The 27,175-nt window shown below is 42.1% G+C and overlaps 3 protein-coding genes across 3 annotated transcripts in view; 2 read left to right on the plus strand and 1 right to left on the minus strand.

Moving 5' to 3' along the window:
- LOC109900910 (phospholipase B1, membrane-associated-like) overlaps positions 1-2,688 on the plus strand; it is a 32,524-nt gene extending 29,836 nt beyond the window's left edge. The window contains exon 42 of the mRNA XM_031837402.1: positions 498-2,688. Within this exon, the coding sequence (XP_031693262.1) occupies positions 498-764 (267 nt within the window). The 3' untranslated portion in view covers positions 765-2,688. The remainder of the gene's footprint in view (positions 1-497) is intronic.
- Positions 1,316-14,059, plus strand: LOC109900911 (serine/threonine-protein phosphatase PP1-beta catalytic subunit-like). Its single transcript, XM_020496801.2, has 9 exons — positions 1,316-1,454; positions 10,200-10,331; positions 10,805-11,035; positions 11,659-11,763; positions 11,837-11,908; positions 11,990-12,141; positions 12,228-12,362; positions 12,448-12,548; positions 14,008-14,059. The coding sequence occupies exons 1-9, from the start codon at positions 1,403-1,405 to the stop codon at positions 14,042-14,044; spliced, it is 1,017 nt and encodes a 338-aa protein (XP_020352390.1). The 5' UTR covers positions 1,316-1,402; the 3' UTR covers positions 14,045-14,059.
- A 663-nt stretch (positions 14,060-14,722) lies between these two features.
- bpnt1 (bisphosphate nucleotidase 1) lies at positions 14,723-23,890 on the minus strand. The gene is made up of 9 exons (XM_020496802.2): positions 23,759-23,890; positions 22,806-22,927; positions 22,591-22,695; positions 22,349-22,456; positions 22,173-22,221; positions 19,491-19,582; positions 19,136-19,336; positions 15,040-15,145; positions 14,723-14,938 (listed from the first exon to the last, which is right to left on the minus strand). Exons 2-9 carry the CDS (start codon positions 22,923-22,925, stop codon positions 14,790-14,792), a joined length of 930 nt encoding a protein of 309 aa, XP_020352391.1. The 5' UTR covers positions 22,926-22,927; positions 23,759-23,890; the 3' UTR covers positions 14,723-14,789.
- Between the last annotated feature and the right edge of the window lie 3,285 nt (positions 23,891-27,175).

A 27,175-nucleotide genomic window follows, 5' to 3' on the forward strand; every position in this document is an offset into this window, starting at 1 on the left:
CCCATGGCAAAATGTGCAGAATTGAAGCAAACTTGCTTTAATTAACATTGCAACATTTCCCTACAGCCCATGGCAAACAAGAATGGCAGGAAATTAAATCTAAAACTTATCTCCGTCAAGAGTGGAGCCCCTTATGATGAGTTGTGGCCCCCACCCCAATAAGTTGCCCATCCCTGAGCTAGACCATGCTGGTCAGAGCAGCTTGACCAGCATAGGCCAATATGGACCAGCATAGACAAGCAAGGACCAGCTTGAAATGCATGCTGGTCTATGCTGTTTTTTTTTTTTAGCAGGGTTGATCAGGTGTTGGCTGAATTGGCAATCAGTGAGTCAGTTGTCGGCTTACTTGACAGTACGTGTGGGTTGTCGAGTGTGTTGGATGAGCAGTAGACCATTTTAGTCATATCACCTACTGAAAGCAATTTCTTACAATGTCTAAGAAGAAGATCTATGCTCAGGTTAGTTTCCCCTGAACTGAAATTTGCTCTCTCCTTTAGGATCAACCCTTCATCTTCACTAAGGTCAATAGCCTCCCGAGTCCACCTGTTACCACCACCACCCCTGTCCCAGTCACTAACACCACCACCCCCAGCCCTGTGCCCCGGTGTGACTCCTCCATACCTGTGTGGGTGCCCGTGTTGCTGGGCGTCACTGGCTTACTGATCGGCTGGGGAATCACATGGCTACTCATGTCCTGCAGAGAACGGCGGAATAAGAGGAAAATGGGAGAGAAAGAGGTTGAGATGAAAGGAACTGGTTTCTAATGATATTCAGCAACAGATAACAAATACTTTTTTCTAGTTTGAATGTGGAAATACAGTGTCAAAAGCATGTAGGTGGCATGGACAATAATTTAGCTTTGTATCAACCGAAATGGTTAAATTGTCATTGGGTATTTCAAGAGAAATGTTGGCATTCAATTGCATCATGTGAGCCCCTATGAATTACCAGGATGAATAGGTCAGTGTAACCCAAGCCCATTGCAATAGAAGTTGGAGCCATTGTCCATGGAGATTAACAAAGGGAGAAAGTTTTTTTTTTTATTGAGGGTACACAACAAGTTGCCTCACCATGTTAATATTTGATAGAGCTATGATAGAGGGGTTACAATAAAAGTAATGGATATCCCCAAATGATGTTAATAAACTTAGAATGTACTTTGTTTGCAGGCAGGTCAGCTTCAATAAAGGGTAAAGAAAGCTACCTGCAAAATGTTTTGTACCCCCAAATACGATTTAAAAAAAGCTCGTACCGTACTGCTGGTTACAAATCTTTGCCAAAATACAGAAAGCCTGAGTGAACCAAAATAAACTACACCGTTTGTACAGTAGTAGACCACGCCCTCTGCTGGTGAGCACGACGTAGTTCTCTCTGCGTAGTAGTTTTTAGTGTTTCAAAGAAAATGGCGGAAAGCGAGCTCAACGTTGACAGCATCATCTCTCGATTGCTTGAAGGTATGCTGTTTTTGTTTTGCAATTAACCGTGTGGTTACTTGGTGGGGACAGCAAAGAAAAAGGATATAACAATTTTATGTAATTTTCAGGTGTCGAAGAACGAATGTAAAATCATATTTGGTGACGCCAGTTGATCTTTGCTAGCTAGCGCGTCAGAGGAGAAAGGTGGGACTGGGAGAGTGGTTCAACAAACTAGTGACTTTAGCCTTAGCTAACTGTGCCCTGTTTTAGGTAACTACCGTTTAACTAACTAGTTAGTTAATTAGCCAAAAAAAGCAACATCTGTTTGAATATAAATATATACTGTCACGTTTGATTTGTGTTATGCTAGCTAACGCGGTGTGTTACAGTAACGTTAAATATATGATCAAGCAAGCAAACGTTACTCTAGTTTGCGAAATTAGCTAGTTAGATACTATTTGCCTAGCGCAGGACATGGATGTTATTTTTATATATATATGTATGCACATTTTTATCGCTCGTTAGGCACTAGTGTTAGCTTTTAAACCTTGATGAGAGGGGGCTTTGCCAGCGTGAACACACCCCTCTGTCCGTGTTGCTAGGTAGTCAGTTAAGCTAGCTAGATTCAGATTTGTTTTCAACGCAGGGCTGTATAGGGGCTATTACGTTGTTAGTGAAGTAAGAATGCCTCTAACTTAGTCATATGTCTATGTGTAACGTTATAGGTAGCAATAACACAAAGCCCGAGTTAGCTAGTATGCGTCAACTCGAGCAGTCACAACATTGATTTAACCTGCCATTGACGTCTACTCAGTTTCGCATCTGTAGCGAGTTAGTCATTTTACAAACCGCTTTCAATGTTGGTTTGGTATGTACCCACCTGAGCGTTTTATTTTCTGTACTGAAATCACCTATGTAAGATGTCACATTTCAGCCTACATGAAAAGCATGTTTTGTCTGGATTTCTTTTTTCATATAAATTGTTGAGATGTTGAAGACTACAGTCAACCTGATATTACACGCTGTACATTTTGCCATCAAACACCTTTTCGTGACACTGTCCCACTTGGAACCACCTGGAGCAAAAGTGACAACCACCTGTTTTATTGTGCTGAACTGGAATTGCAGGCCTTTGAAAAATCCCAATTAGGGATGTTAATGGATGACCTTTAATTGGTTAGCCCTGGAAAATACACTTGACCAGTCATGCTTACCAGTCTATCGGTTCATTTTCATAATTGTGAGGAATAAAATTGGTGTGTGTGTAGTTTTACATTGGTCTTCATGTATCTTATTTGTCACATTTGCAAAGCATACAGAGCCTAGTTTTAGGAACGGAATAGCCTATCACCTGTCAGACAGTGCGGAAGCAGCTCCTAAAAAAGGCTGGTACTGGAGTGGAAAGTGCTACTATTTTTATTTATGTTTTTATTTCTAAATCTCAACTAGCTCACCTCCCATTCCCCAATCAAGTGCATAGGCTATAGTCAACGGTAGGCAGGCTAACAACGAGTCACCCACCACTTTGCAATGTGAGCTTGAGGCAGTATAAATGTTTGAAACCCAATCGTTTTACTTATTTCAAATAGTGAGACATTTAAAGTAAAATCAAATGTTATTAGTCACATGAGCCGACTACAACTGCTTACTTACGAGCCGCTAACCAACAATGCAGTTAAAAAAAAAAGAATAAGAACTAAAAGTAACAAGTAATTAAAGAGCAGAAGTAAAATAACGATAGCAAGACTATATACAGGGGGGCACTGGTTAGTTGAGGTCATATGTACATGTAGATAGAGTTATTAAAGTGACTATGCATAGATAACAGCTACTCTCTGTTGTTAAGAAGCCTATTGGACCTAGACTTGGTGCTCCGGTACTGCTTCCCGTGCGGTAGCAGAGAGAACAGTCTATGACTAGGGTGGCTGGAATCTTTTTAGGGCCTTCCTCTGACACCGCCTGGTATAGAGGTCCTGGATGGCAGGAAGCTTGGCCCCAGTGATGTACTGGGCCGTTCGCACTACCCTCTTGTAGTGCCTTGGGGTCGGAGCCCGAGCAGTTGCCATACCAGGCAGTGACGCAACCAGTCAGGATGCTCTCGATGGTAGAACCTTTTGAGGATTTGAGAACTCATGCCAAGTCTCCTGAGGGGGAATAGGTTTTGTCGTGCCCTCTTCACGACTGTCTTGGTGTGCTTGGACACCAAGGAACTTGAAGCTCTTAACCCTGCTCCACTGCAGCCCCGTCGATGAGAATGGGGGTGTTTCTGGTCCTTTTTTTCCCCTGTAGCCCACAATCATCTCCTTTATCTTGATCATGGTGAGGTAGAGCTTGTTGTCCTGGCACCACGACCTGGTCTCTGACCTCCCTATAGGCTGTCTCATCGTTGTCAGTGATCAGGTCTACCACTGTTGTGTCATCGGCAAACTTAATGATGGTGTTTTGCCTGGCCATGCAGTCATGAGTAAACATGGAGTACAGAAGGGGACTGAGCACGCACTCTTATGGGGCCCCTGTGTTGAGGATCAGCGTGGCGAATATGTTGTTACTACCCTTACCACCTGTGGGTGGCCCGTCAGTAAGTCTAGAATCCAGTTGCAGAGGGAGGTGTTTAGTCTCAGGGTACTTAGCTTATTGATGAGCTTTGAGGGCAGTATGGTGTTGAATGCTGAGCTGTAGTCAATGAATAGCATTCTCACAGGTGCTATTTTTGTCCAGGTGGGAAAGGGCAGTGTGGAGTGCAATAGAGATTGCATCATCTGTGGATCTGTTGGAGTGGTATGCAAATTGGAGTGGGTCTAGGGTTTCTGTGATAATGGTGTTGATGTGAGCCATGACCAACCTTTCAAAGCACCTCATGGCTACAGACGTGAGTGCTATGGGTCGGTAGTCCATTAGGCAAGTTACCTTAGTGTTCTTGGGCACAGGCTAGAGGTTGACCAATTATGATTTTTCAACGCCGATGCCGATTATTGGAGGACCAAAAACAGCTTATACCGATTAATCGGACGATTTCTTTATATATATATATATATATATATATATATATATATATATATATATATATTTATTTATTTATTGTAAAAATGACAATTACAACAATACTTAATGAACACTTATTTTAACTTAATATAATACATCAATAAAATCCATTTAGCCTCAAATAAATAATGAAACACGTTCAATTTGGTTTAAATACTGCAAAAACAAAGTGTTGGAGGAGAAAGTAGAAGTGCAATATTGTGCCATGTAAGAAAGCTAACGTTTAAGTTCATTGCTCAGAACATGAAAACACATGAAAGCTGGTGGTTCCGAGTCTTCAATATTCCCAGGTAAGAAGTTTTAGGTTGTAATTATTATAGGACTATTTCTCTCTATACCATTTGTATTTCATTAACCTTTTGACTATTGGATGTTCTTATAGGCACTTTAGTATTGCCAGTGTAACAGTATAGCTTCCGTCCCTCTCCTCGCTCCTACCTGGGCTCGAACCAGGAACACATCGACAGCAGCCACCCTTGAAGCAGTGTTACCCATGCAGAGCAAGGGGAACAACCACTCCCAAGTCTCAGAGCGAGTGACGTTTGAAACGCTATTAGCGCGAACCCCGCTAACTAGCTGGACATTTCACATCGGTTACACCTGCCTAATCTCGGGAGTTGATAGGCTTGAAGTCATAAACAGCGCAATGCTTGAAGCACAACTGAGCTGCTGGCAAAACGCACGAAAGTGCTGTTTGAATGAATGCTTACGAGCCTGCTGCTGCCTTCCACCGCTCAGACTGCTCTATCAAATCATAGACTTAGTTATAACACACAGAAATACGAGCCTTAAGTCATTAATATGGTCAAATCCAGAAACTATCATCTCGAAAACAAGACGTTTATTCTTTCAGTGAAAGACGGAACCGTTCCATATTTTACTTAACGGGTGGCATCCATAAGTCTAAATATTCCTGTTACATTGCACAACCTTCAATGTTATGTCATAATTACGTAAAATTCTGGCAGGTGGCCCAAACACTTGCATATACACTGACTCTGCGTGCAATGAATGCAAGAGAAGTGACACAATTTCACCTGGTTAATATTGCCTGCTAACATGGATTTCTTTTAGCTAAATATGCAGGTTTAAAAAATATATACTTCTGTGTATTGATTTTAAGAAAGGCATTGATGTTTATGGTTCACATTGGAGCAACGATACGCACCGCATCGATTTATATGCAGGACACGCTAGATAAACTAGTAATATCATCAACCATGTGTAGTTAACTAGTGATTATGATTGATTGATTGTGTTTTATAAGATAAGTTTAATGCTAGCTAGCAACTTACCTTGGCTTCTACTGCATTCGCATAACAGGCAGGCTCCTTGTGGAGTGCAATGTAATCAGGTGGTTAGAGCGTTGGACTAGTTAACTGTAAGGTTGCAAGATTGAATCCCCCGAGCTGACAAGGTAAAAATCTGCCGTTCTGCCCCTGAACAAGGCAGTTAACCCACCGTTCCTAGGCCGTCATTGAAAATAAGAATTCGTTCTTAACTGACTTGCCTAGTTAAATAAAGGTGTAAAAAAAATAAAAATAACATTGACTAAATCGGTGTCCAAAAATACCGATTTCCGATTGTTATGAAAACTTAAAATCGGCCCCAATTAATCGGCCATTCCGATTAATCGGTCGACCTCTAGCACAGGCACTATGATGGTCTGCTTAAAACATGTTGGTATTACAGACTCGGACATGGAGAGGTTTAAAATGTCAGTGAAGACACTTGCCAGTTGGTCAGTGCATGCTCGCAGTACACGTCCTGGTAATCCGTCTGGCCCTGCGGCCTTGTGAATGTTGACCTGTTTAAAGGTCTTACTCACATCGGCTGCGGAGAGCATGATCACACAGTCTTCCGGCACAGCTAGTGCTCTCGTGTATGTTTCAGTGCAATTTGAGCATAGAAGTAGTTTAGCTCGTCTGGTAGGCTCGTGTCACTGGGCAGCTCCCGGCTGTGCTTCCCTTTGTAGTCTGTAATGGTTTGCAAGCCCTGCCACATCCGACGAGCATCAAAGCCGGTGTAGTACGATTCGATCTTAGTCCTCTATTGATGCTTTGCCTGTTTGATGGTTTGTCGGGTGGCATAGCGGGATTTCTTATAAGACTCCAGCTCCGTGAAAGCGGCAGCTTTAGCCTTTAGCTCAATGTGGATGTTGCCTGTAATCAATGGCTTCTGGTTGGGGTATGTACTAGAGGGCGACCGATTTAATTAGGGGGACTCCTTGTGGAGTCTCCTTGTGGACTCCACAAGGAGACTGCGTGGCAGGCTGAACACCTGTTACGCGAGTGCAGCATCAAAATGACCTGGTGGCTGCAAGGAATCAGGCTAAGTTGTTAGCTAGCATTGATTATATTTTATAAGATAAGTTTAATCTTCACTTAATGACTAGTTAACTACACATAATTGATGATATTCCTAGGTTATCTAGCTTGTCCTGCGTTGCATATAATCAATGTGGTGCCTGTTAATTTATCATCGACTCACAGCCTACTTTGCCAAACGTGTGATGATTTAACAAAAGTGCATTCGCGAAAAAAGCACAATCGTTGCACAAATGTACCTAACCATAAACATCAATGCCTTTCTTAAAATCAATACACAGAAGTATACTTTTTTTTAACCTGCATATTTAGTTAAAATAAATTAATGTTAGCAGGCTATATTAACTAGGGAAATTGTCACTTCTCTTGCGTTCAGTGCAAGCGGAGTCGGGGTATATGCAGCAGTTTGGGCTGCCCGGCTCGTTACAAACTGTGTGAAGACCATTTCTTCCTAACAAAGACCATAATTAATTTGCCAGAATTTTACATAATTATGACATAGCATTGAAGGTTGTGCAATGTAACAGCAATATTTAGACTTAAGGTTGCCACCCGTTCAATAAAATACAGAACGGTTCCGTATTTCACTGAAAGAATAAATGTTTTGTTTTTGAAATAATACTTTACGGATTTGACCATATTAATGACCAAAGGCTCATATTTCTGTGTGTTCATTATATTTTAATTACGTTCATCAGTTGATATTTGATAGATCAGTCTGACTGAGCGGTGGTAGGCAGCAGCAGGCTTGTAAGCATTCATTCAAACAGCACATTACTGCGTTTGCCAGCCGCTCTTAGCAATGCTTGAAGCACAGCGCTGTTTATGACTTCAAGCCTATCAACTCCCGAGATTAGGCTGGCAATACTAAAGTGCCTATAAGAACATCCAATAGTCAAAGGTATATGAAATACAAATGGCATAGAGTGAAATAGTCGACGTGTCATTATTCCTATAATAACTACAACCTAAAACTTCTTAACTGGTAATATGTTCTGAGCAAGGAACTTAAACATTAGCTTTTTTACATGGCACATATTGCACTTTTACTTTCTCCTCCAACACTGTGTTTTTTGTATTATTTAACTAAATTAAACATGTTTCATTGTTTATTTGAGGCTACGTTGATTTTATGTATTATATTAAGTTAAAATAAGTGTTCATTGTTCATTCAGTATTGTTGTAATTGTCATTTATTTATATATATATATATATATATATATATATATATATATATAGGCTGATTTAATTGCCTTTTTTTGTTCCTCCAGTAATCCGTATCGGCGTTGAAAACTCATAATCGGTCGACCTCTAGTATGTACGTACTGTCACTGTGGGGACGATGTCATCGATGCACTTATTGATGAAGCCAATGACTGATGTGGTGTACTCCTCAATGTCATCGGAGGAATCCCGAAATGTATTCCAGTCTGTGCTAGCAAAACAGTTCTGTAGCTTAGCATCATTTCTTACCTTGCTTCAAAGGTAGCCTAGCCAAAATCTCACTATAGAAACATGGAGGCAATTATTTCATAAGGACTTAATTGTGCCATTAACCAGCCTTTCTCTCTTGTTCCATTGGTTTTTATATCAACTTTCTTTGTTTTTCCAGAAGCCAAATGTACAATCCTAGTCATATTAGCAACCCATCCAAGTGGTTGCTATTAGATTCCCCCTCTTTCTAAGTATCTAAAATAGATTTTTATCTGTCACATATGGAACTCCTCACATTAGGTGCGCTGTTTAGAATTGTTTTTTTCATGCAAATGTTTGAAAATAACATTTTATTAGCTGACTACAGGCTTGCTGTTGTTGCATGTTTCCATTAAGCTCTTATTGAAAAATGTCAGTTCCTTGTATGCATGCATAGTATTTTCTGTTGGTCATGTCATTTTAAAAAAGAAAAACAATTCTGACAATGAGGGTCAGTTACTCGGCACGGAAATTTGTTTGCTCAGCAGCAAAATTGACATCCTTAATCCCAACTCCATTCCATCCAGACCACTAGCAGGGAGCTTGCCTAAGTCACCCAGTGACTCCCTGAAAAGTATTAGCCAAACTATTTGTGGGCTCCCAAGTGGAGCAGCGGTGTAAGGCACTGCATCTCAGTGCTAGAGCCGTCACTACAGACACTCTGGTTTGAATCCAGGAGGCCCCGGTGCTCAACTGAGCAAGAGGACAAGTACATTTGTGCCTAGTTTGAGAAACGGACACAAGTCCTCAACTGGCAGCTTCATTAAATATTACTCGCAAAACACCAGTCTCAACGTCAACAGTGAAGAGGCGACCCCGCGGGAGTTGCAAAGAAAAGCCTTATCTCAGTCTGGCCAATAAAGAGAAAAGATTAAGATGGGCAAAAGAACAGACACTGGACAGAGGAAGATTGGAAAAAAGTGTTATGGACAGACTTATTTAAGTTTGAGGTGTTCGGATCACAAAGAAGAACATTCGTGGGATGCAGAAAAAAGGAAAAGTTGCTGAAGCAGTGCTTGACCCCATCTGTCAAGCATGGTGGAGGCAATGTGATGGTCTGGGGGTGCTTTGTACGGTGGTGAAGTGGGAGATTTATACAGGGTAAAAGGGATCTTGAAGGAAGGGTAACATTCCATTTTGCAACGCCATACCTTGTGGACAGCACTTAATTGGAGCCAATTTCCTCCTTCAACAGGACAATGGCCCAAAACACTGCTCCAAACTATGCAGGAACTATTTAGGGAAGAAGCCGTCAGCTGGTATTCTGTCTGTGCTGGCCACTCCATTATTGTCACCGGATCTCAACCCTATTGAGCTTGGGAGCAGTATGTTACGTAAGAAGTGCCCATCAAGCCAATTTGTGGGAGGTGCTTCAGAAAGCATAGGGTGAAATATCTTCAGATTACCTCAACAAATTGACAACTAGAATGCCAAAGGTCTACAAGGCTGTAATTCCTGCAAATGGATGATTCTTTGGAAAAAAAAAAAAAGTTTGAAGGACACAATTTCAATTAAAAATCATTATTTATAACCTTGCCAATGTCTTGACTATATTTCCTATTCATTTTGCAACTCATTTCATGTATGTTTTCATGGAAAACAAGAACATTTCTAAGTGACCCCAAACTTTTGAATGGTAGTGTACATGTGTCGTCTGTTCTTTTTAAAAACATGTCGACAAGATGTTTTTTAGTCGGGACAACCCTACTGTGTATGAATTTGACTGGTTACACTTCTCCAGCCCTGTCCCCCAGCTGTTTAACGAAACAGGTGGGGCGAACACTTTGTTTCAACAGCAGATTGCCACTTTAAGTGGTTGCATATTCTGCACTGGTTTGAAGACAATGAAAAGCACATTACACATTTAAAGCCAGCACGATTTAAAATGGAGAGAAGGGTCATGACTCGTGGTTGTGATTGTGGGCCCTATCTTTCTCTCAAGTACGAGGATGTCGTCCAGGGAAGATAGTCCAGATGACGGAGGCGGAGGTGCGGGGGTTGTGCATCAAGTCCCGGGAGATCTTCCTCAGTCAGCCCATTCTACTGGAGCTGGAGGCTCCGCTCAAAATCTGCGGTCAGTACAATGAATTATTCCTCTTCATTCCTACTGCTATATCCTTACTCCTGGGCCCTCTTTCTTTTCCCCTGAGAGGACAAATAGCATATGAGAAATACCAGGGTTAGGAAAATATCAGCTGTCTGAATAAAGACAGGCCTAATGTTTGTGAATTTACATGAACGTGAAAAGGGCATCCTCGCCCACACACAGTTGTCTTTAAACCAACATATCAGAGAGAAAGTAGAGGATAGGATAACACATTGGAGAGATATAGGCCTAGCTCAGTAAGTAGAGCAGTAGGATGTAAGTGGTATGTGTCTCCCTCAAGTGTCTGCTGCTCTGCAGGATGTGGCCATCTCCCTTCCAGCAAGGACAATCTGGATCAAGCTCACTCTCCACTCCTGCCAATTGTCCAGGCTATGTCAATCTCAATGTTAACCTAAAATAATGGTTGTCTCATAACCTCTCTGCTCTCGTTCTCCCACTAGGTGATATCCATGGCCAGTACACAGACCTGCTGCGGCTCTTTGAGTACGGGGGCTTCCCGCCGGAGGCTAACTACCTGTTCCTGGGAGACTACGTGGACCGAGGCAAGCAGTCCCTGGAGACCATCTGTCTACTGCTGGCCTACAAGATCAAATACCCCGAGAACTTCTTCCTACTCAGAGGCAACCACGAGTGTGCTTCCATCAACCGCATCTACGGTTTCTATGATGAGTGTAAGACAGGAAGCAGTGTCTCTCACACACATACACACGCTGAATCGGTTATCTTTCTGTGTCTGCGGCACTTTTTGTGGAAAGGGCCAACACACAAATGGAATTCATAATGGCAATGGTTTTGTGTTCTCTACTGAGTATACCAAACATTAGGAACACCTTCCTAATATTGAGTTGCACCACCTCAGAACAGTCTCTATTAATCTGGGCATGGACTCTACAAGGTGTTGAAAGTGTTCCACAGGGATGCTGGCGCATGTTGACTCCAATGATTCCCACAGTTGTGTCAAGTTGGCTGGATATCTTTGGGGTGGTGGGCCATTCTTGATACACACGAGAAACTGTTGAGCGTTATAAACCCAGCAGTGTTGACATAATCAAACCGGTGAGCCTGGCACCTACCACACCCAATTCAAAGGCACAAACAATCCAGTCTCAATTGTCTCTAGGCTAAAAACAAAAAGCTACGCTCATACTGTTCATCTATATTGATTTGAAGTGGATTTAACAAGTGACATCAGTAAGGGATCATAGCTTTCACCTGGTGTCATGGAAAGAGCAGGTGTTCTTAATGTTTTATATACTCTGTGTAATTCCATGTCTTTTTATGTTGTGTTCCCCAGGCAAACGCAGATTCAACATAAAGCTGTGGAAGACCTTCACAGATTGCTTCAACTGTCTGCCCATCGCCGCTATAATCGATGAGAAGATCTTCTGCTGCCATGGAGGTATTCGTGGGTGCTTTTCTATCAATTATTTTTCTATGAATATTATGAATTCACAATCATCCCTCTTCCTCAGGTCTCTCTCCTGATCTACAGTCCATGGAGCAAATTCGACGCATCATGAGGCCAACCGATGTCCCTGACACAGGTGTGTAAACGTGTGTGTGTGTGTGTGTGTGGTACATGCGCCGTATTTGTGGTGGCTCTGACTGCACTCTCTCTGTGCTAGGACTGCTGTGTGATCTGCTGTGGTCGGATCCAGACAAAGACGTGCAGGGATGGGGTGAAAACGACCGGGGCGTCTCCTTCACCTTTGGGGCTGACGTGGTCAGCAAGTTCCTCAACCGCCACGACCTGGACCTCATCTGCAGAGCCCACCAGGTAGAGCCTAATGTATGAGGGCTATGTTCATTTGGATGCATCTCTAAAGAAGGTTCATTAACTCATGTGTTGTTCTGTACTGGAAGGTTGTTGAGGACGGCTATGAGTTTTTTGCCAAACGGCAGCTGGTGACGCTGTTCTCGGCTCCCAACTACTGCGGGGAGTTTGATAACGCTGGGGGCATGATGAGCGTTGACGAGTCCCTCATGTGTTCCTTTCAGGTGAGAACACGCACGTAAACACACTTACTGTGGATGAGTCTCCCAATGCTGGAAACAAACTGAGTATTAATACTTTCTCTCTCAGATTTTGAAGCCGTCAGAGAAAAAAGCTAAGTACCAGTATGGAGGGGTGAACTCGGGACGCCCCGTAACCCCGCCCCGTACTGCCCAAGCCCCCAAGAAGAGGTGAGCGTCTGGCCCCCCCCCCCTCTCCCCGTCACGCATCCTCCTCGCACCCTTTCCCCTGCTGTCCCCTCCCTCCCATCTATAGGAAGTGCTCTAGCCCCCCCCCCGACCCCCACTCACCTCTTTCATATATGTGTAAAACATAAAATCTTTGCTGTGAACTTTTGTTTTTTTTATTCATAATGTAGGTGACTTGTGGTTTTTCAATGCTATGAAATGTGTTGCTCAGGTTAAGGTGCAGCAATACGATACAAACCTTTTGTGGAAAGGGGCAACACATTTGGAACTGCTGCTTTTCTGCCTTCAAACATAGTAAAAAGTATAGCTTTTTATTTGAGTGAGGTGGGTTCTTTACCCCCAGCCAACGTTAACTCTTCCAGACCTATAACGTTTCCAGACCCTTGCATTTTCCCTGCTAATGCGTATGTAACCTTCTCACAATATTACTAATAACATACCATTTTCCTCCCACATTTTGGCTACAGTAACTGATTGGAATGGTTTAGCCTCCTAGTGAGTTTGGAGAATGTCATTTTCACCCTGTTGGACTCGATGTTCTCTTTATGCGGACACTAATGAAGTTTTAACAAAATTACTTTGAAAGTACTCGTACAAATGCAGGTATATACACACACGGGGCATGTATTGCGTACACATTCTATTTAGAGAAGTATTAGTACAGTTAAGGTTGTGTGTACTAACTCAAAGGGCTCACAAATGGGTGTTCCAAATGCCTGTTGGTTTTGAATCAAGCCCCTCCACCCCCACACCAGCCTCTCTTCTTACCCACTAAACCTGCTTCCATTGCTGAAGACTGTTTGTTATGGACATTGCTTTTACTGTATGCCTGTGAGAATGCATAGATGGTTGTGGCTTGGGAAGTTAAAGGCAAGACCAGTTGGCCACAAGACTATTTCCATTTTTTTATTATTATAATTTTTTTTTTTTGAACTTAAGAGCCATTTTCAGCATTGCCCCTGCAGTTCTTGTAAACATGAAATTTTACACAAGGAGGTCAGCTCATGTTTACCAAGCTAGCAGAGATGGCACTTTTTACTCGGCAGTGTCAGTTACTTAGACATTGCTGCCCCCTAGTGGTAGATTGACCGCCTAAAGAGGTTGAAGACGTCAACAACAAGCAAGGCATCAGAATGCATGAGCCAGTGAGTATATCTACTTGGTGGACCTTTCCTGTATGCTGATTCCAATATCTGGTTCAGAATTATTATTCTCATCCAACTAATGAGCTTACTAAGGAATATTTTAAATAACATTTTAGTTTGAGTTAGGGCATATCTCACCTTTTGCCTTGTTCTCATTTATCGGTCTCTATTCAAGTTGGAAACTGTCATTGTTTTTAAACAGTTTTGAGATTTGTACAAGTTTGTTTCAGAATCTTTCAATGGAATAAATGGAACAGTGCTGTTGACCCTGCCTCATGTCTGTCATTATGCTTTAGGGTGCCTTTCAAACCAGTGCATCGGCGGAGGACCTAGTGTTGTCTTCCAGAAAGGTAATACGGATGTATGTCAGCCAATTACAAATTTAGAACAGCGATTTTTACCAAGTCGTTTGGACATGGTTAAGGCCAAGTCTGTCTGACACCAGCTCTCGAAGTCCTCTGACTTGTAGTCACGGGCATCAGGCTTGCTTACTTTTATGCCATACCATTTTGGTAATTATTTAATTTAACCCTTATTTTACCAGGTAAGTTGACTGAGAACTCATTCTTATTTACAGCAACGACCTGGGGAATAGTTATAGGGGGGATGAATGAGCCAATTGTAAACTCGGGATGATTAGGTAACCGTGATGGTCTGAGGGCCAGATTGGGAATTTAGCCAGGACACCGGGGTTAACACCTCTACTCTTACGATAAGTGCCATGGGATCTTTAGTGACCAGAGTCGGGACACCTGTTTAACATCCTATCCAAAAGACGGCACACGTCTCCAATCAACGGACAAACCCAGCAGGGGGGTATGCTGCTGGCCGAATCAGTCTGGGCTGTTAATGTTATGTAGAAATGTCTAGTAAAATATTTTTTTAACAAGTTTCGAATATGGCCTGATTTTCCAAGTCAACAATTATCTATACACAGTATAAAAGTGCAGTGGTTTTTAACACTGATGTGCAATATGTTACACAGGTTATTATATAAATAAACAAACACGATTCATGATTAAAGAACATTTTATGCAAATTTGTTTTTGGACAATGCGTGGTACAGTAAATTTATCACTCAGGGCTTGAGAGCCTGCAGGACTGACTGGGGCACTCTGCTGGCATAATACTGGTGGTTGCGTAGAGTGGCCAGCACCCCAGCGGAGTTCATGTGCTTCACGTTAGCATCATAACACAATGCACTGCCATGCATGTCTGTCAGCTTACCTGCAGAGGGACAGACAAAAAACAAAATGGCAGGCAACATTACGGTCCTTACTCATAATTAGGAGGTACTTTCAGTAAGATAAAGGAAGATTGTTGCTTACCTCCTACTGCATGCAGGATGGCTTCAGGGGCACATGTGTCCCACTTTTTAGTTCCTAGACTGGCAAATACATAGGCTGAAGCCTTCCCCTCCACAAGCTGAATAATCTACACAAAGATAGGGTGCAACAGTAGTAAGAATACATTTTATAATTAGTGTATTCAAACTATTCATACCTCGACTTATTCCAAAGTGTTACAGACAGAATTCAAAAACACCCATCTACACACAACACTGCAAATTTATTGAAAATTAAATGTCATTTCTATAAATATTCACACCACTGAATACATGTTAGAATCACCTTTGGCAGTGATTAGTTGAATAGACAGAGTGAATGATGAAGGCCAGTGATGAAGATGTCTAGTTGGCACCGTGGCCCAGTGTGATTACTCAATCACGATTTACGGCATTGTTTGAATGACTGACCAAGATGGCCACAGTGGTCAAACACCTTTACTGTGGTAATCTCAAAGAGACAGTCCCACAGACGTCCTAAGGTCACTGAAGCCAGGAGAGGTGAAGATTTGAATCAACAAAATTAATGTTACTATGTGAATTCAAGAGTTCATAAAGAACTATGAATTTTGATGTTTCATTGTACTGTAAGTGCTGTGGATTTGTTAGGGAAAGTTCAAAGGGGAACAACAACGATGTGCACTTATCATAGTGTTGATGTGATAATTAGATTAGAGAACGTGTCTGAAGTTATGAGTTTTGTTTTGGGCCTTGCAAATTGATGTTAAATTAGACGATGGGAAATACTGGGATTCATCGCTCTTAGAAGAATAAAAGCTTGTCTTAAACTTAGGTCATGGTAGATCTCGATGTATGCTTGTATATCATAGTGATGAATTCATGCCGTTAAAACAATATTTTGCATTATTTTTATCATGACAATTTCTGGTATGACCCTGCCAAGCCAACCCAGCTCTAATGATGCCTCTAGCAGTGCCTTAGACTGCTGCGCCACTCGGAAGTCCAAATCTGATCACGTTTAAATAGATACGAACCGTAGTCCTCACATTGGAGTAATTTTCCTTTAAATATTATTTGATGAGATGTCTAATAGTACATCTTATTCACAATATACAGTACCAGCCAAAAGTTGACACCTACTCATTCCAGGGATTTTCTTTGACTATTTTCTACATTGCAGAATAGTGAAAACATCAAAACTATGAAATTACACATCTAGAATCATGTACTAACCAAAAAAAGTGTTAAACAAATCAAAATATATTTTATATTTGAGATTCTTCAAAGTAGCCACACTTTCTTTACCGTGACAGCTTTGCACGCTCTTGGCATTCTCTCAACTAGCTTCATGAGGTAGTCACGTGGAATGCATTTCAAGTCCATATTATGGCAAGAACAGCTCAAATAAGCAAAGAGAAACGACAGTCCGTTACTTTAAAAGACATGAAGGTCAGTCAATCCGGAACATTTCAAGAACTCTGAAAGTTTATTCAAGTGCAGTTGCAAAAACCATCAAGCGCTATGATGAAACAGGCTCTCATGAGGACCTCCACAGAAAAGGTAGACGCAGAGTTACCTCTGCTGCAGAGATTAAGTTAGAGTTACCAGCCTCAGAAATTGCAGCCCAAATAAGTGCTTAACAGAGTTCAAGTAACAGACATTTATCAACATCAACTGTTCAGAGGAGACTTTGTGAATCAGGCCTTCGTGGTTGAATTTCTGCAAAGAAACCACTACTAAAGGACACCAATAATAAGAAGAGACTTGCTTTGGCCAAGAAACGCAAGCAAAGGACAGACTGGTGGAAATCTGTCCTTTGGACTCATTAGTCCAAATTTGAGATTTTTGGCTACAACCGCTGCGTCTTTGTGAGACACAGAGTAAGTGAACTGATGATCTCCGCATGTGTGGTTCCCACCGTGAAGCATGTAGGAGGTGGTGTGGGGGTGCTTTGCTGGTGACAGTGATTTATTTAGAATTCAAGGCACACTTAACCAGCATGGCTACCACAGCATTCTGCAGCGATACGCCATCCTAGCTGGTTTGTGCTAAGTGGGACTATCATTTGTTTTGCAACAGGATAACAGGAGAGTGATGGAGTGCTGCATCAGATGACCTGGCCTCCACAATCACCTGACCTCAACCCAATTGCAATGGTTTGGGATGAGTTGGACTGCAGGAAAAGCAGCCAACAAGTGCTCATTATATGTGGGAACTCCTTCAAGACTGTTGGAAAAGCATTCCAGGTGAAGCTGGTTGAGAGAATGCAGAGTGTGCAAAAGTTGTCAAAGGGTGTCTACTTTGAATAATCATATTTTGATTTGTTTAACACTTTTTGGGGGTACTACATTATTTCATAGTTTATTTGTTACTATTTTCTACATTGTAGAATAATAGGGAAGACAAAGAAAAACCCTTGATGAGTAGATGTGTTAACTTTTGACTGGTACTGTATGCTTTCTCTAACCATCTCTGAGCCAGAGTTAACTCAATCATTTAATGCTAGGACATTGATTGCAAGATATTAGCTCCTTGTCCCTTTGCCTCTTAATAATTGCATAATGGTAAACCTAGATACGTGCATCTTGTGGTGACGCAAGGCTTGCAAACTTGGCTATACCCACTGTGTATGATTGAGGCTATAGCATTCACATGTTAATGGAGTCAGATGTAATATCATAGGGTCATAGACCCCTAAAAGAATTGTCGTCCTCAGACGAAGTGAATTTTCACAATTCTACAGTTACATCTGTGAGTCTTTCTGGGTAAGTCTAAGCTTTGCTCACCTGGATTGTACAATATTTGCACATTCTTTAAAAACTTCAAGCTCTGTCAAGTTCATTGTTGATCATTGCTAGATAGCAATTTTCAAGTCTTGTCATAGATTTTCAAGCTGATTTAAGTCAAAACTAACTAGGCCACTCAGGAAAATTGAATGTCAGGATAAGCAACTCCAGTGTATATTTGGCCTTGTGTTTCAGGTTGTACTGCTGAAAGGTGAATGTTTCCAAGTGTCTGCTGGAAAGCAGACTGAACCAGGTTTTCCTCTAGGATTTTGCCTGTGCTTAGCTCTATTCTGTTTAAGGTAAAAAATAAACTCCCTTGCCGATGAAAAGCATACCCATAACATGATGCAGCCACCACCATGCTTGAAAATATGGAGAGTGGTACTCAGTGATGTGTTGTTGGATTTGCCCCAAGCATAACACTTTTTGTATTCAGGATAAATTTCATTTCTTTGCAGAATTTTTTTTGCAGTATTGCTTTAGTGCGTAATTGCAAACAGGATGTATGCTTTTGAATATTTGAAATATGTACAGGCTTTCTTCTTTTCACTCTGTCATTTAAGTTAGTATTGTGGAGTAACTACAATGTTGTTGATCCATCCTCAGTTTTCCTATCACAGCCATTAAACTAACTGTTTTAAAGTCACCATTGGCCTCATGGTGAAATCCCTGAGCGGTTTCCTTCCTCTCTGGCAACGGAGTTAGGAAGGACTTCTGTATCTTTGTAGTGACTGGGTGTATTGATTGATACGCCACCCAAAGTGTAATTAATAGCTTCACCACGCTCAAGAAGATATTCAATCTCTGCTTTTATTGTATCATTATGTGTGTAATCGTTAAGACTGGGGAGTCTTTCAGGATAAAAAAAAAAACTGAATTCAGCTAAGCACAGGGAAATATCATAAAGGAAAGCCTGGTTCAGTCTGTTTTCCACCAGCCACTGGAAGAAAAATGATCCTTTCAGCAGGACAAATCTACAAAAGGCCAAATCTACACTGGAGTTGCTTACCAAGAAAACAATGTTCCTGAGTGGCTGAGTTAAAGTTGACTTTACTTGAAAATCTATGGCAAGACCTGCAAATTGTTGTCTAGCAATGATCAACAAGGTGCTTCTACAAAGTATTTACTCAGGGGTGTGAATACTAATAAGATTTTTGCAAAAAAAAGTTTGCAAAAAAAAAATCTAAAAACACGTTTTCACTTTGTCATTATGAGATATTGTGTATAGGCCAGTGGCACAAAATCTCAATTTAATCCATTTGAAATTCAGGCTGTGAATAGTTTCTCTGAATACATATGCACCCCTAACCTTCCCATCCCTGTATATTTCACCTTATTTCCTGCTCCGCCGACTCTTATCACATCATGAGGTTCCATGGCATCCACAGTGTCTGTGACGAGTTTGTTGCTGTGAGAACGGGTTGTGGTGACAATGCGTCGGCCATCCGGGACCTCCTGTAGCTCGAACCCGAAAGCGCCCAGTCCGGGCATTCCCCACAGAGTTCTCCCCATGTCTGCTGACTCCGCCCCCAGCTGTGGATACAAAAAAAGGAAAATATACACTCACAGACTAAAGAAGTGTTCAGTAAGGCACACTATAGAAAATGAAAAATCTCCCTATTTCATAACATTTTCTCCCTACTGAATATGTCATGCCCTGATAGGGTGAGAGGGTATTTGTTGGTACCTGATAATTGAAGAAGGGCTGGTTGATGACCCCAGCAATGGCCTTCCCGCCATATGCAATGCCGATCAGAACAGTCACATGATCAAGAAGCCCTGACATCACATGACAACATTTTAGCTGAAGGGAACAAATAACAGTGGACTTCACACAAGTATTGTCATTGTACTACAGTGAACTACACTGAACAAAAATATAAAAAACACCATTTCAAAGATGTTACTGAGTTGCAGTTCATATAAGGAAATCAATCAAAATACATTCATTAGGCCCGAATCTATGGATTTCACATGACTGGGCAGGGGTGCAGCCATGGGTGGGCCTGGGAAGGCATAGGACCACCCACTTGGGAGCCATGTCGACCCACTCGGGTCCAGGCCCAGCCAATCAGAATTTGTTTTTCCCCACTAAAGGGCTTTATTACAGACAGAAATACTCCTCAGCACTCCCCCCTCAGACGATCCCGCAGGTGAAGAAGCCAGATGTGGTCCTGGGCTGGCATGGTTACACATGGTCTGTGTTTGTGAGGCAGGTTGAACGTACTGCCAAATTCTCTAAAATGACGTTGGAGGCGGCTTATGCTAGATAAACATGACATTTTCTGGCAACTGGAACATTCCTGCAGTCAGCATGTCAATTGCACACTCCCTCAAAACATGAGACATCTGTGGCATTGTGTTGTGACAAAACCACAAATGTTTGTGGACTTTTGTCCCTAGCACATGGTGCACCTGTGTAATGATCATGCTGTTTAATCAGCTTCTTGATATGCCTCACCTGTCAGGTGGATGATTTATCTTGGCAAAGGAAAAATGCTCACTAACAGGGATGTAAGCAGATTTGTGCACAACATTTTTGAGAAATAAGCTTTTTGTGCATATGGAACATTTCTGGGATCTTTTATTTCAGCTCATGAAACATGGACCAAACACTTTACATGTTGCGTTTATATTTTGGTTCAGTGTATTTTTCCAGCATGAAAAACAAATCAGTGAGGTAAAAGTAGTATAATGGTACAAATGAAAAAAGGGATAGAGAGAAGCCCTAGGACCATTCCTCAGGACTACCTGGCCTGATGACGCCTGGCTGTCCAGTCTGGTGACGCGGCAACAGTTAGTAAGGACGCCTGTATCTTTGTAGTGACTGGGTGTATTGATTGATATACCATCCAAAGTGTAATTAATAACTTCACCATGCTCAAAAATATATTCAATCTCTGCTTTTATTTTATAATTATGCGTGTAATCGTTAAGGACAGGGGAGTTTTTCCAGGATAAAAAAATAAACGGACTTCTGCTAAACAGAGGGGGAAAAAATCTGAGGAAAGCCTGGTTCAGTGTTTTCCACCAGACACTGGGATAAGAATGATCCTTTCAGCAGGACAATAAACTAAAACACATGGCCAAATCTACACGAGTTGCTTACCAAGAAAAAACGGAATGTTCCTGAATGGCTGAGTTACAGTTTTGACTTTACTTGAAAATCTACGGCAAGACCTGAAAATGGTTGTCTGGCAATGATCAACGAGGTGCTTCTACAAAGTATTTACTCAGGGGTGTGAATACTAATATGAGATTTTCTGTAATTCATTTTCAACTAATTTTAAAAACATGTTTTCACTTTGTCACTATGGGGTATTGTGTATAGGCCAGTGACAAAAATCTCAATTTAATCCACTTGAAATTCAGGCTGTAACAACATGTGGAACGTTAAGGGATGTGAATACTTTCAGAAGGCACTGTATATTAATACATATGCACCCCTATACCTTCCCATTCCTGTATATTTCACCTTATTTCCTGCTATCACATCATGAAGTTCCATGGCATCCACGGTGTCTGTGGCGAGTCTGTTGCTGTGGTTTCAACTGTTCTTCCTGCGGCTATGGAACCCTGACCTGTTCACTGGACGTGCTACCTTGTCCCGGACCTGGTGTTTTTGACTCTACTGCACCTGCTGTCGCGACCTCTGAATGCTCGGCTATGAAAAGCCAACTGACATTTACTCCTGAGGTACTAAACTGCTGCACCCTCTACAACCACTGTGATTATTATTTGACCCTGCCGGTCAAATATGAACATCTTGAAGAACAATCTAGCCTTAATGGTCATGAAATCTCCACACGATGCATCCAGAAGAGGAATGGCCACCCCTCAGAGCCTGGTTCCTCTCTAGGTTCCTTCCTGGGCTCCTCCCTTTCTAGTTTTTCCTAGCCACCTTGCTATTTTAGGGTTTTAAGCTGGGTTTCTGTATAAGCACTTTGTAACATCTGCTGAAAATAAACTTGATTTGATGCCCAAGTATTTCTCCTTTACCCTCCCTCTCCACCTATTCTGCTCTTGTCCCTCCCAGTCCAAATGCCCTCCCTCCATCACCATACGGATAGCCGTGCCGAGAAACTGGGCGTCCGACCCCGTGTGACACATCTGATTTTGCAGGTAGAAACACTTTGCTGCTGCTAAGCAGGGATGAAGAGAAATGGGATGAAGAAAGATAGGAGAGAGAGAGAGACAGAGAGCAAACAGGGAATCAGCACTGATGATTATGCTGGAGATGTTAATGTTAAGACTGAATGAAAGAAGGGGGAACAGGTTGTCGTCAAATATGTTCTACCCTCTTATGGCTTTGAGTCAGTGACTCTTATCACAGAGTGACTGGCAAAAAAATAATAACAAGTTTATTTACCTTCAGTGTATTCTTTGGTGCCATCAAGGGGGTCGACCCACACAACCAGCTAAAAAGACAAATTAAAATCTGCCATTCAAACACAGAAACATAGCTGGAATGAGCAGTCAGTACCCAGAAAATAATCAAAATCAGGACATTAGGTTTCAGTTTCAGCTCTAAAGTGTCTCTCTCACCTCCTCTTCTTTCAGGGCACTGTACTCTGCTGGACAGGACTTCTGTAGGATGTCTTCAGATTGACCGCTCTCAATCAGGTCCTCTTTGACAGCCTCCTCTGGCAGATCCTGACGTGTGAGAGAGATGTTCACTGTTCAGACTAGGATGTTGTGAAACGTGTTGTGTATTCTAATCTACAGATCAATGTTTATTTGTCAGTAACTTTAGGACAGATCCTATTAATGTACATTCATATACCCACCTCCTCTCCGATTATGGTGATTTTGGGGAAGCTTTTAGACAGGGAGGCACAGATGCTCTGCTGGACCAGCCGGTCTGCCAGTGTCTGTAGATCGTTGGCCCCTGTCTGTGTACATTGAGTACAGAGAAATCATTTATAAAACAACAATCAAGCTCCATTTCACTGCCCATCAATCTCCAGCATTTTGTCCCCCCTCTCCGTTCAGTCAGTCAAACCTTTTCCACGATGCCCAGCTCTCCGCTCTGAAGAACCCTTCGTACAATGACTCCAGCCTTCTCTGCCATAGCGTAAGCCGAAGCTACCAGACGCATCACCACAGCTGGATTTCCAGACATTGCTGATGGAAAGAGAAACACAAAGTGTAAAGCCGAGGGAGAAAGTTTCCACTATGTACCCTCGAGACTTCATTGTATCACTCACACCAGTCAACAAGTCAATGTAATCAACACACCCTCGACATGTAGTAGAGTTATGTGCAGTATTTGTGCTGTCACCATTACTTTGGCAAAATAAATAGCTTTGTGCCTAAAACACACTTTTAGGCACTAATATACTACCTGTCCTACACACACCATATCTCAATGACACACACGAAATGAAGAAGTTGCAGTAACAACGTGCCATGAGGACAATTGGCTTAACTATTGGAATTAATTAGATGCGCATGATTCTACCCTTCTGAACCCAACGGTCAAAAGGTTACTAGCTAATGAGATGGCTTACTATAATCTCTCGTGACAACATTCGCGAGAATTGTACTTCTGGGTAACCGAGGTGACTAATAGCTATGTATGTGTGCGTGTTATAATGCTTACTACCACCAGAAACCTGGTGATATTGTCAAGCAAATAAGTCTGTTCTGACTTAGCCTAGGTAGTTGATAGTGCACATCTAGCGTCCATGCACTGTATCGGTTGCCCAGGCTAATTCTGACTGTTCCCCCCCGACATTAGACTACTAGCTACTGTAGTGCCACAAGACTGCAGGAACGTTAGTAACTTAGTGCTGGTTAGCTAGCTACAGTATTTAGGAAAGCGATCTAAATTGAGACAACAACATGAACGTTCAATCAGCAGCACTGAGTACACTATCTTCACTACACATTTATAGTACACCAATAACCGAGCTAGTAAGCACATTGTTAATGAAATAATATAATGGCTCTTACTAAACTCTTGAAGGGACAGCTCGGGACTTGTTGTACTGCAATGAATGTGAGGTATACCGCGGCCCTGGGTGCAGGGACATCAATATGGCTTCTTCGGTGATGTTCAACGACAGGTTGGCATCCATTAAATGTGGCATTACCGCCACCTACCCGACTGGAGTATAACTTCCTTATACTTTGCTTATTTTTTTGTTTGTTTTTTTGTCTAAAATAAAGAAATACAAAAATTCAACAAATGCCCCACCATCTAAATACCATACTCCACTATTTAAATCTATTTAGTCCTACTTCAGGCCAACAGTCAAAGGATGGGACACCACCACTTAACACACCCTGTAACTCTTCTGATGTCAAGTCTCTCACACCCAAATACCTCTCTGCAGCTGCCACCACAACCTCTATGTTCTGCGACTTACGTTCCATCCCTGCAGTACAGTTGATAACCACTACTATAAATGCCCAAAATCCAATCTTACCAATATAACTTGTTAGTTTATCCCTCTGTATTGGTACAGATCTACTACTCACGCCACTCCTCTCAGGATCTCTCCCCATTGACCCATCTTCCTCTACTTTCTTCACTGCCTCAGCATATGACAACTTCTGCACTACTCTAACCCTGGAAACCTCAACCTGCCTCTCTCGCACCATGGGCACCCCTACAATTAACACATACCACTAGATTCCCCAATGCTACACATTCCTTTGTCTTATGCCCTTCTGCACACTTCTGCACACCTAGGAACCCTCCTTCTACACACTGCTGCCACATGCCCATAAGCTTGACACCTGTAACAACATATTGTGGTCGGCACAGAAACTTGTACAGGATAAGTTATATACCCTAACATCACTTTGTCGGGCAAAGACTCAACATAAAAACTCAAAAGAACAGGCAATGACTCTACTGTTTTTCCACTCACGCCACCCTGTCTGCGATGCACCAAACAACGAGCACCACAAACACCGGGAATATTCCCTTCAGTTGGTCAGCTTTCACATTTACCGCTAATGTTACCCCAGTAATCACTCTGTAAAGAAAAGAAAATCATGAATGAAGGCTTACCAGATCATTTACTTTAAGTAAGAATATGTTCGAATAGAATATAGCCTATATCTATGACTTTATACGTGTATTTAGACCACATTGATAAAAGGACAGGATATCTTGTGGTTCACCGAGCAGTGTCATGTACTGTATGTTACATGGAGAACTGCATAGTGTTGGGAGAGTGAGGAGAGGTATGGCCATTCACCTCTTGTGAATGCCACTTGGCCTCATTTCCCCACAAAAGGGATTGGACCCACATGGAGGCATGCAGGTATTTTAATAACAATCATTAGATACACATTTCACCGTAGAGATGGTATTGGCCAGGTGATGAGAGGTGCCTGGTTTCCTCCAGACGTGACCACATGCATTTTATTGATGGCAATTTGAATGCACAGAGATACACTATACAGTGCATTCGGGAAGTATTCAGACCTCTTTACTTTTTCCAAATTTTGTTAGGTTACAGCCTTATTCTAAAATTGTTTTTTTTTAATCCTCATAAATCTACACACAATATCCAACAATGACAAAGCGGTGAGTTTGGCGCCCGGCCAAACTTAACTGGGGGAGAAGGGCCTTGGTCAGGAAGGTGACCAAAAACCCAGTGGTAACTCTAACAGAGCTCCAGAGTTCCTCTGTGGTGATGGGAGAACATCTAGATGGAATCCACTCCTCAGTAAGAAGTACATGACAGCCCACTTGGAGTTTGCCATAAGTCACATAAAGACTCTCAGCCCCATGAGAAACAAGATTCTCTGGTCTGATGAAACCTAGATTGAACTCTTTGTACTGTATGCCAAGGGCACCACCGTCCCTATGGTGAAGCATGATGGTGGCATTATCCTGCTGTGGGGATGTTTTTCAGCGGCAGGAACTGGAACACTAGTCAGGAGCGAGGGAAAGATGAATGGAGCAAAGTACAAAGAAATCTGATGAAAACCTGCTTCAGAACTCTCAGGATTTCAGACTGGGATGAAGGTTCACCATCCAACAGGACAACAACCCTAAGCACACAGCCAAGACAACGCAGGACTGGCATGGGACAAGTCTGAATGTCCTTGAGTGGCCCAACCAGAGCCCGCACTTGAACCCGATCAAACCTCTCTGGAGAGACCTGAAGATGTCTGTGGAGTGACGCTCCCCATCCATCCTGACAGAGTTTGAGAGGATCTGCAGAGAAGAATGGGAGATACTCCCCAAATACAGGTGTGCCAAGCTTGTAGCATCATACCCAAGAATACTCAAGGCTGTAATCGCTGCCAAAGGTGATTCAACAAAATTCTGAGTAAAAGGTCTGAATACTTATGGAAAAGTAATTTTTACGTTTTTGAATTTGATTGAATTTGCAAAAATGTCTAAAAATCTGTTTTCGCTTTGCCATTATGGGGTATCGTGTGTAGAGCGACGAGGGGAATTTTTTTTAATCAATTTTAGAATAAGTCTGTTTTGTAACAAAATGTGGAAACAGTCAAGGTGTCTGAATACTTTCCGAATGCACTGCATATACAAAAGTATGTGGAAACCCCTTCAAATTATTTAATCCTCACCCATTGCTGACAGATGTATAAAATCGAGCACACAGCCATGGAATCTCCATAGACAAATATTGGCAGTAGAATGGCCTTACTGAAAAGCTCAGTGACTTTCAACATGGCACTGTCATAGGATGCCACCTTTCCAACAAGTCATTTTGTCAAATTTCTGCCCCAGTAGAGCTGCCCGGTCAACTGTAAGTGCTGTTATTGTAAAGTGGGAAGGCTAGGAGCAACAACAACTCAGCCGGGAAGTGGTAGGCCACACAAGCTCACCGCTGAGTGCTGAAGCGTGTAGTACGTAAACATCGTGGCCGGCCCGCTCTCCTGGACCGCCGACATGGCCATCTTCTTTGGCATCAACAAGGAAGGGCTGCCACTCAAGATACGGGGAACAGGCGCTGAATGATGTTACCCTCCATAAAGTAGTATGGTAGCACTATCTGTCTGTGTGTACTGATATTAGATAACCATTGTGAACAGCCTTTCCTCTCTCCAGGTTAGCCTGGTTAGAGTGTGGACAGGCTAACCTAGTTATGCAAGAGAACAGACTGACTATAGCCAATGCTGAGCTGGCCAAGGCTCAGGCTCAGCTGGATGAGAAACAGACCGAGTTGGACAAAGCACAAGCCAAGTTTGATGCTGCCATGAAGGAGGAACAGGTAAGGTCCAATCCTTAAAAATAAAAAACATTTTCTTGAATTAGAAATAATGCAAAATAAATAAAAATGTATAGATAGAATAGTACAATAGAATATAGTTCACTCAGTAGATGAGTTTGTGGACTTGCTGGATGAAAAGGAAGAAAATTCAGGAATAAAATGGTGGCAG

This window comes from Oncorhynchus kisutch, linkage group LG12, assembly GCF_002021735.2.
Source record: "Oncorhynchus kisutch isolate 150728-3 linkage group LG12, Okis_V2, whole genome shotgun sequence".
Classification (NCBI taxonomy): Eukaryota; Metazoa; Chordata; class Actinopteri; order Salmoniformes; family Salmonidae; genus Oncorhynchus; species Oncorhynchus kisutch.

Coding starts and splice junctions, on each gene's coding strand:
- LOC109900911 (XM_020496801.2), top strand. CDS start 1,403: ATGGCGGAAAGCGAGCTCAACGTTGACAGCATCATCTCTCGATTGCTT. Junction 10,332..10,804: donor GGCTCCGCTCAAAATCTGCG/GTCAGTACAATG, acceptor TTCTCCCACTAG/GTGATATCCATGGCCAGTAC. Junction 11,036..11,658: donor CTACGGTTTCTATGATGAGT/GTAAGACAGGAA, acceptor TGTGTTCCCCAG/GCAAACGCAGATTCAACATA.
- bpnt1 (XM_020496802.2), bottom strand. CDS start 22,925: ATGTCTGGAAATCCAGCTGTGGTGATGCGTCTGGTAGCTTCGGCTTAC. Junction 22,696..22,805: donor AGCTGGGCATCGTGGAAAAG/GTTTGACTGACT, acceptor CAATGTACACAG/ACAGGGGCCAACGATCTACA. Junction 19,337..19,490: donor AGCCCTTCTTCAATTATCAG/GTACCAACAAAT, acceptor TTGTATCCACAG/CTGGGGGCGGAGTCAGCAGA.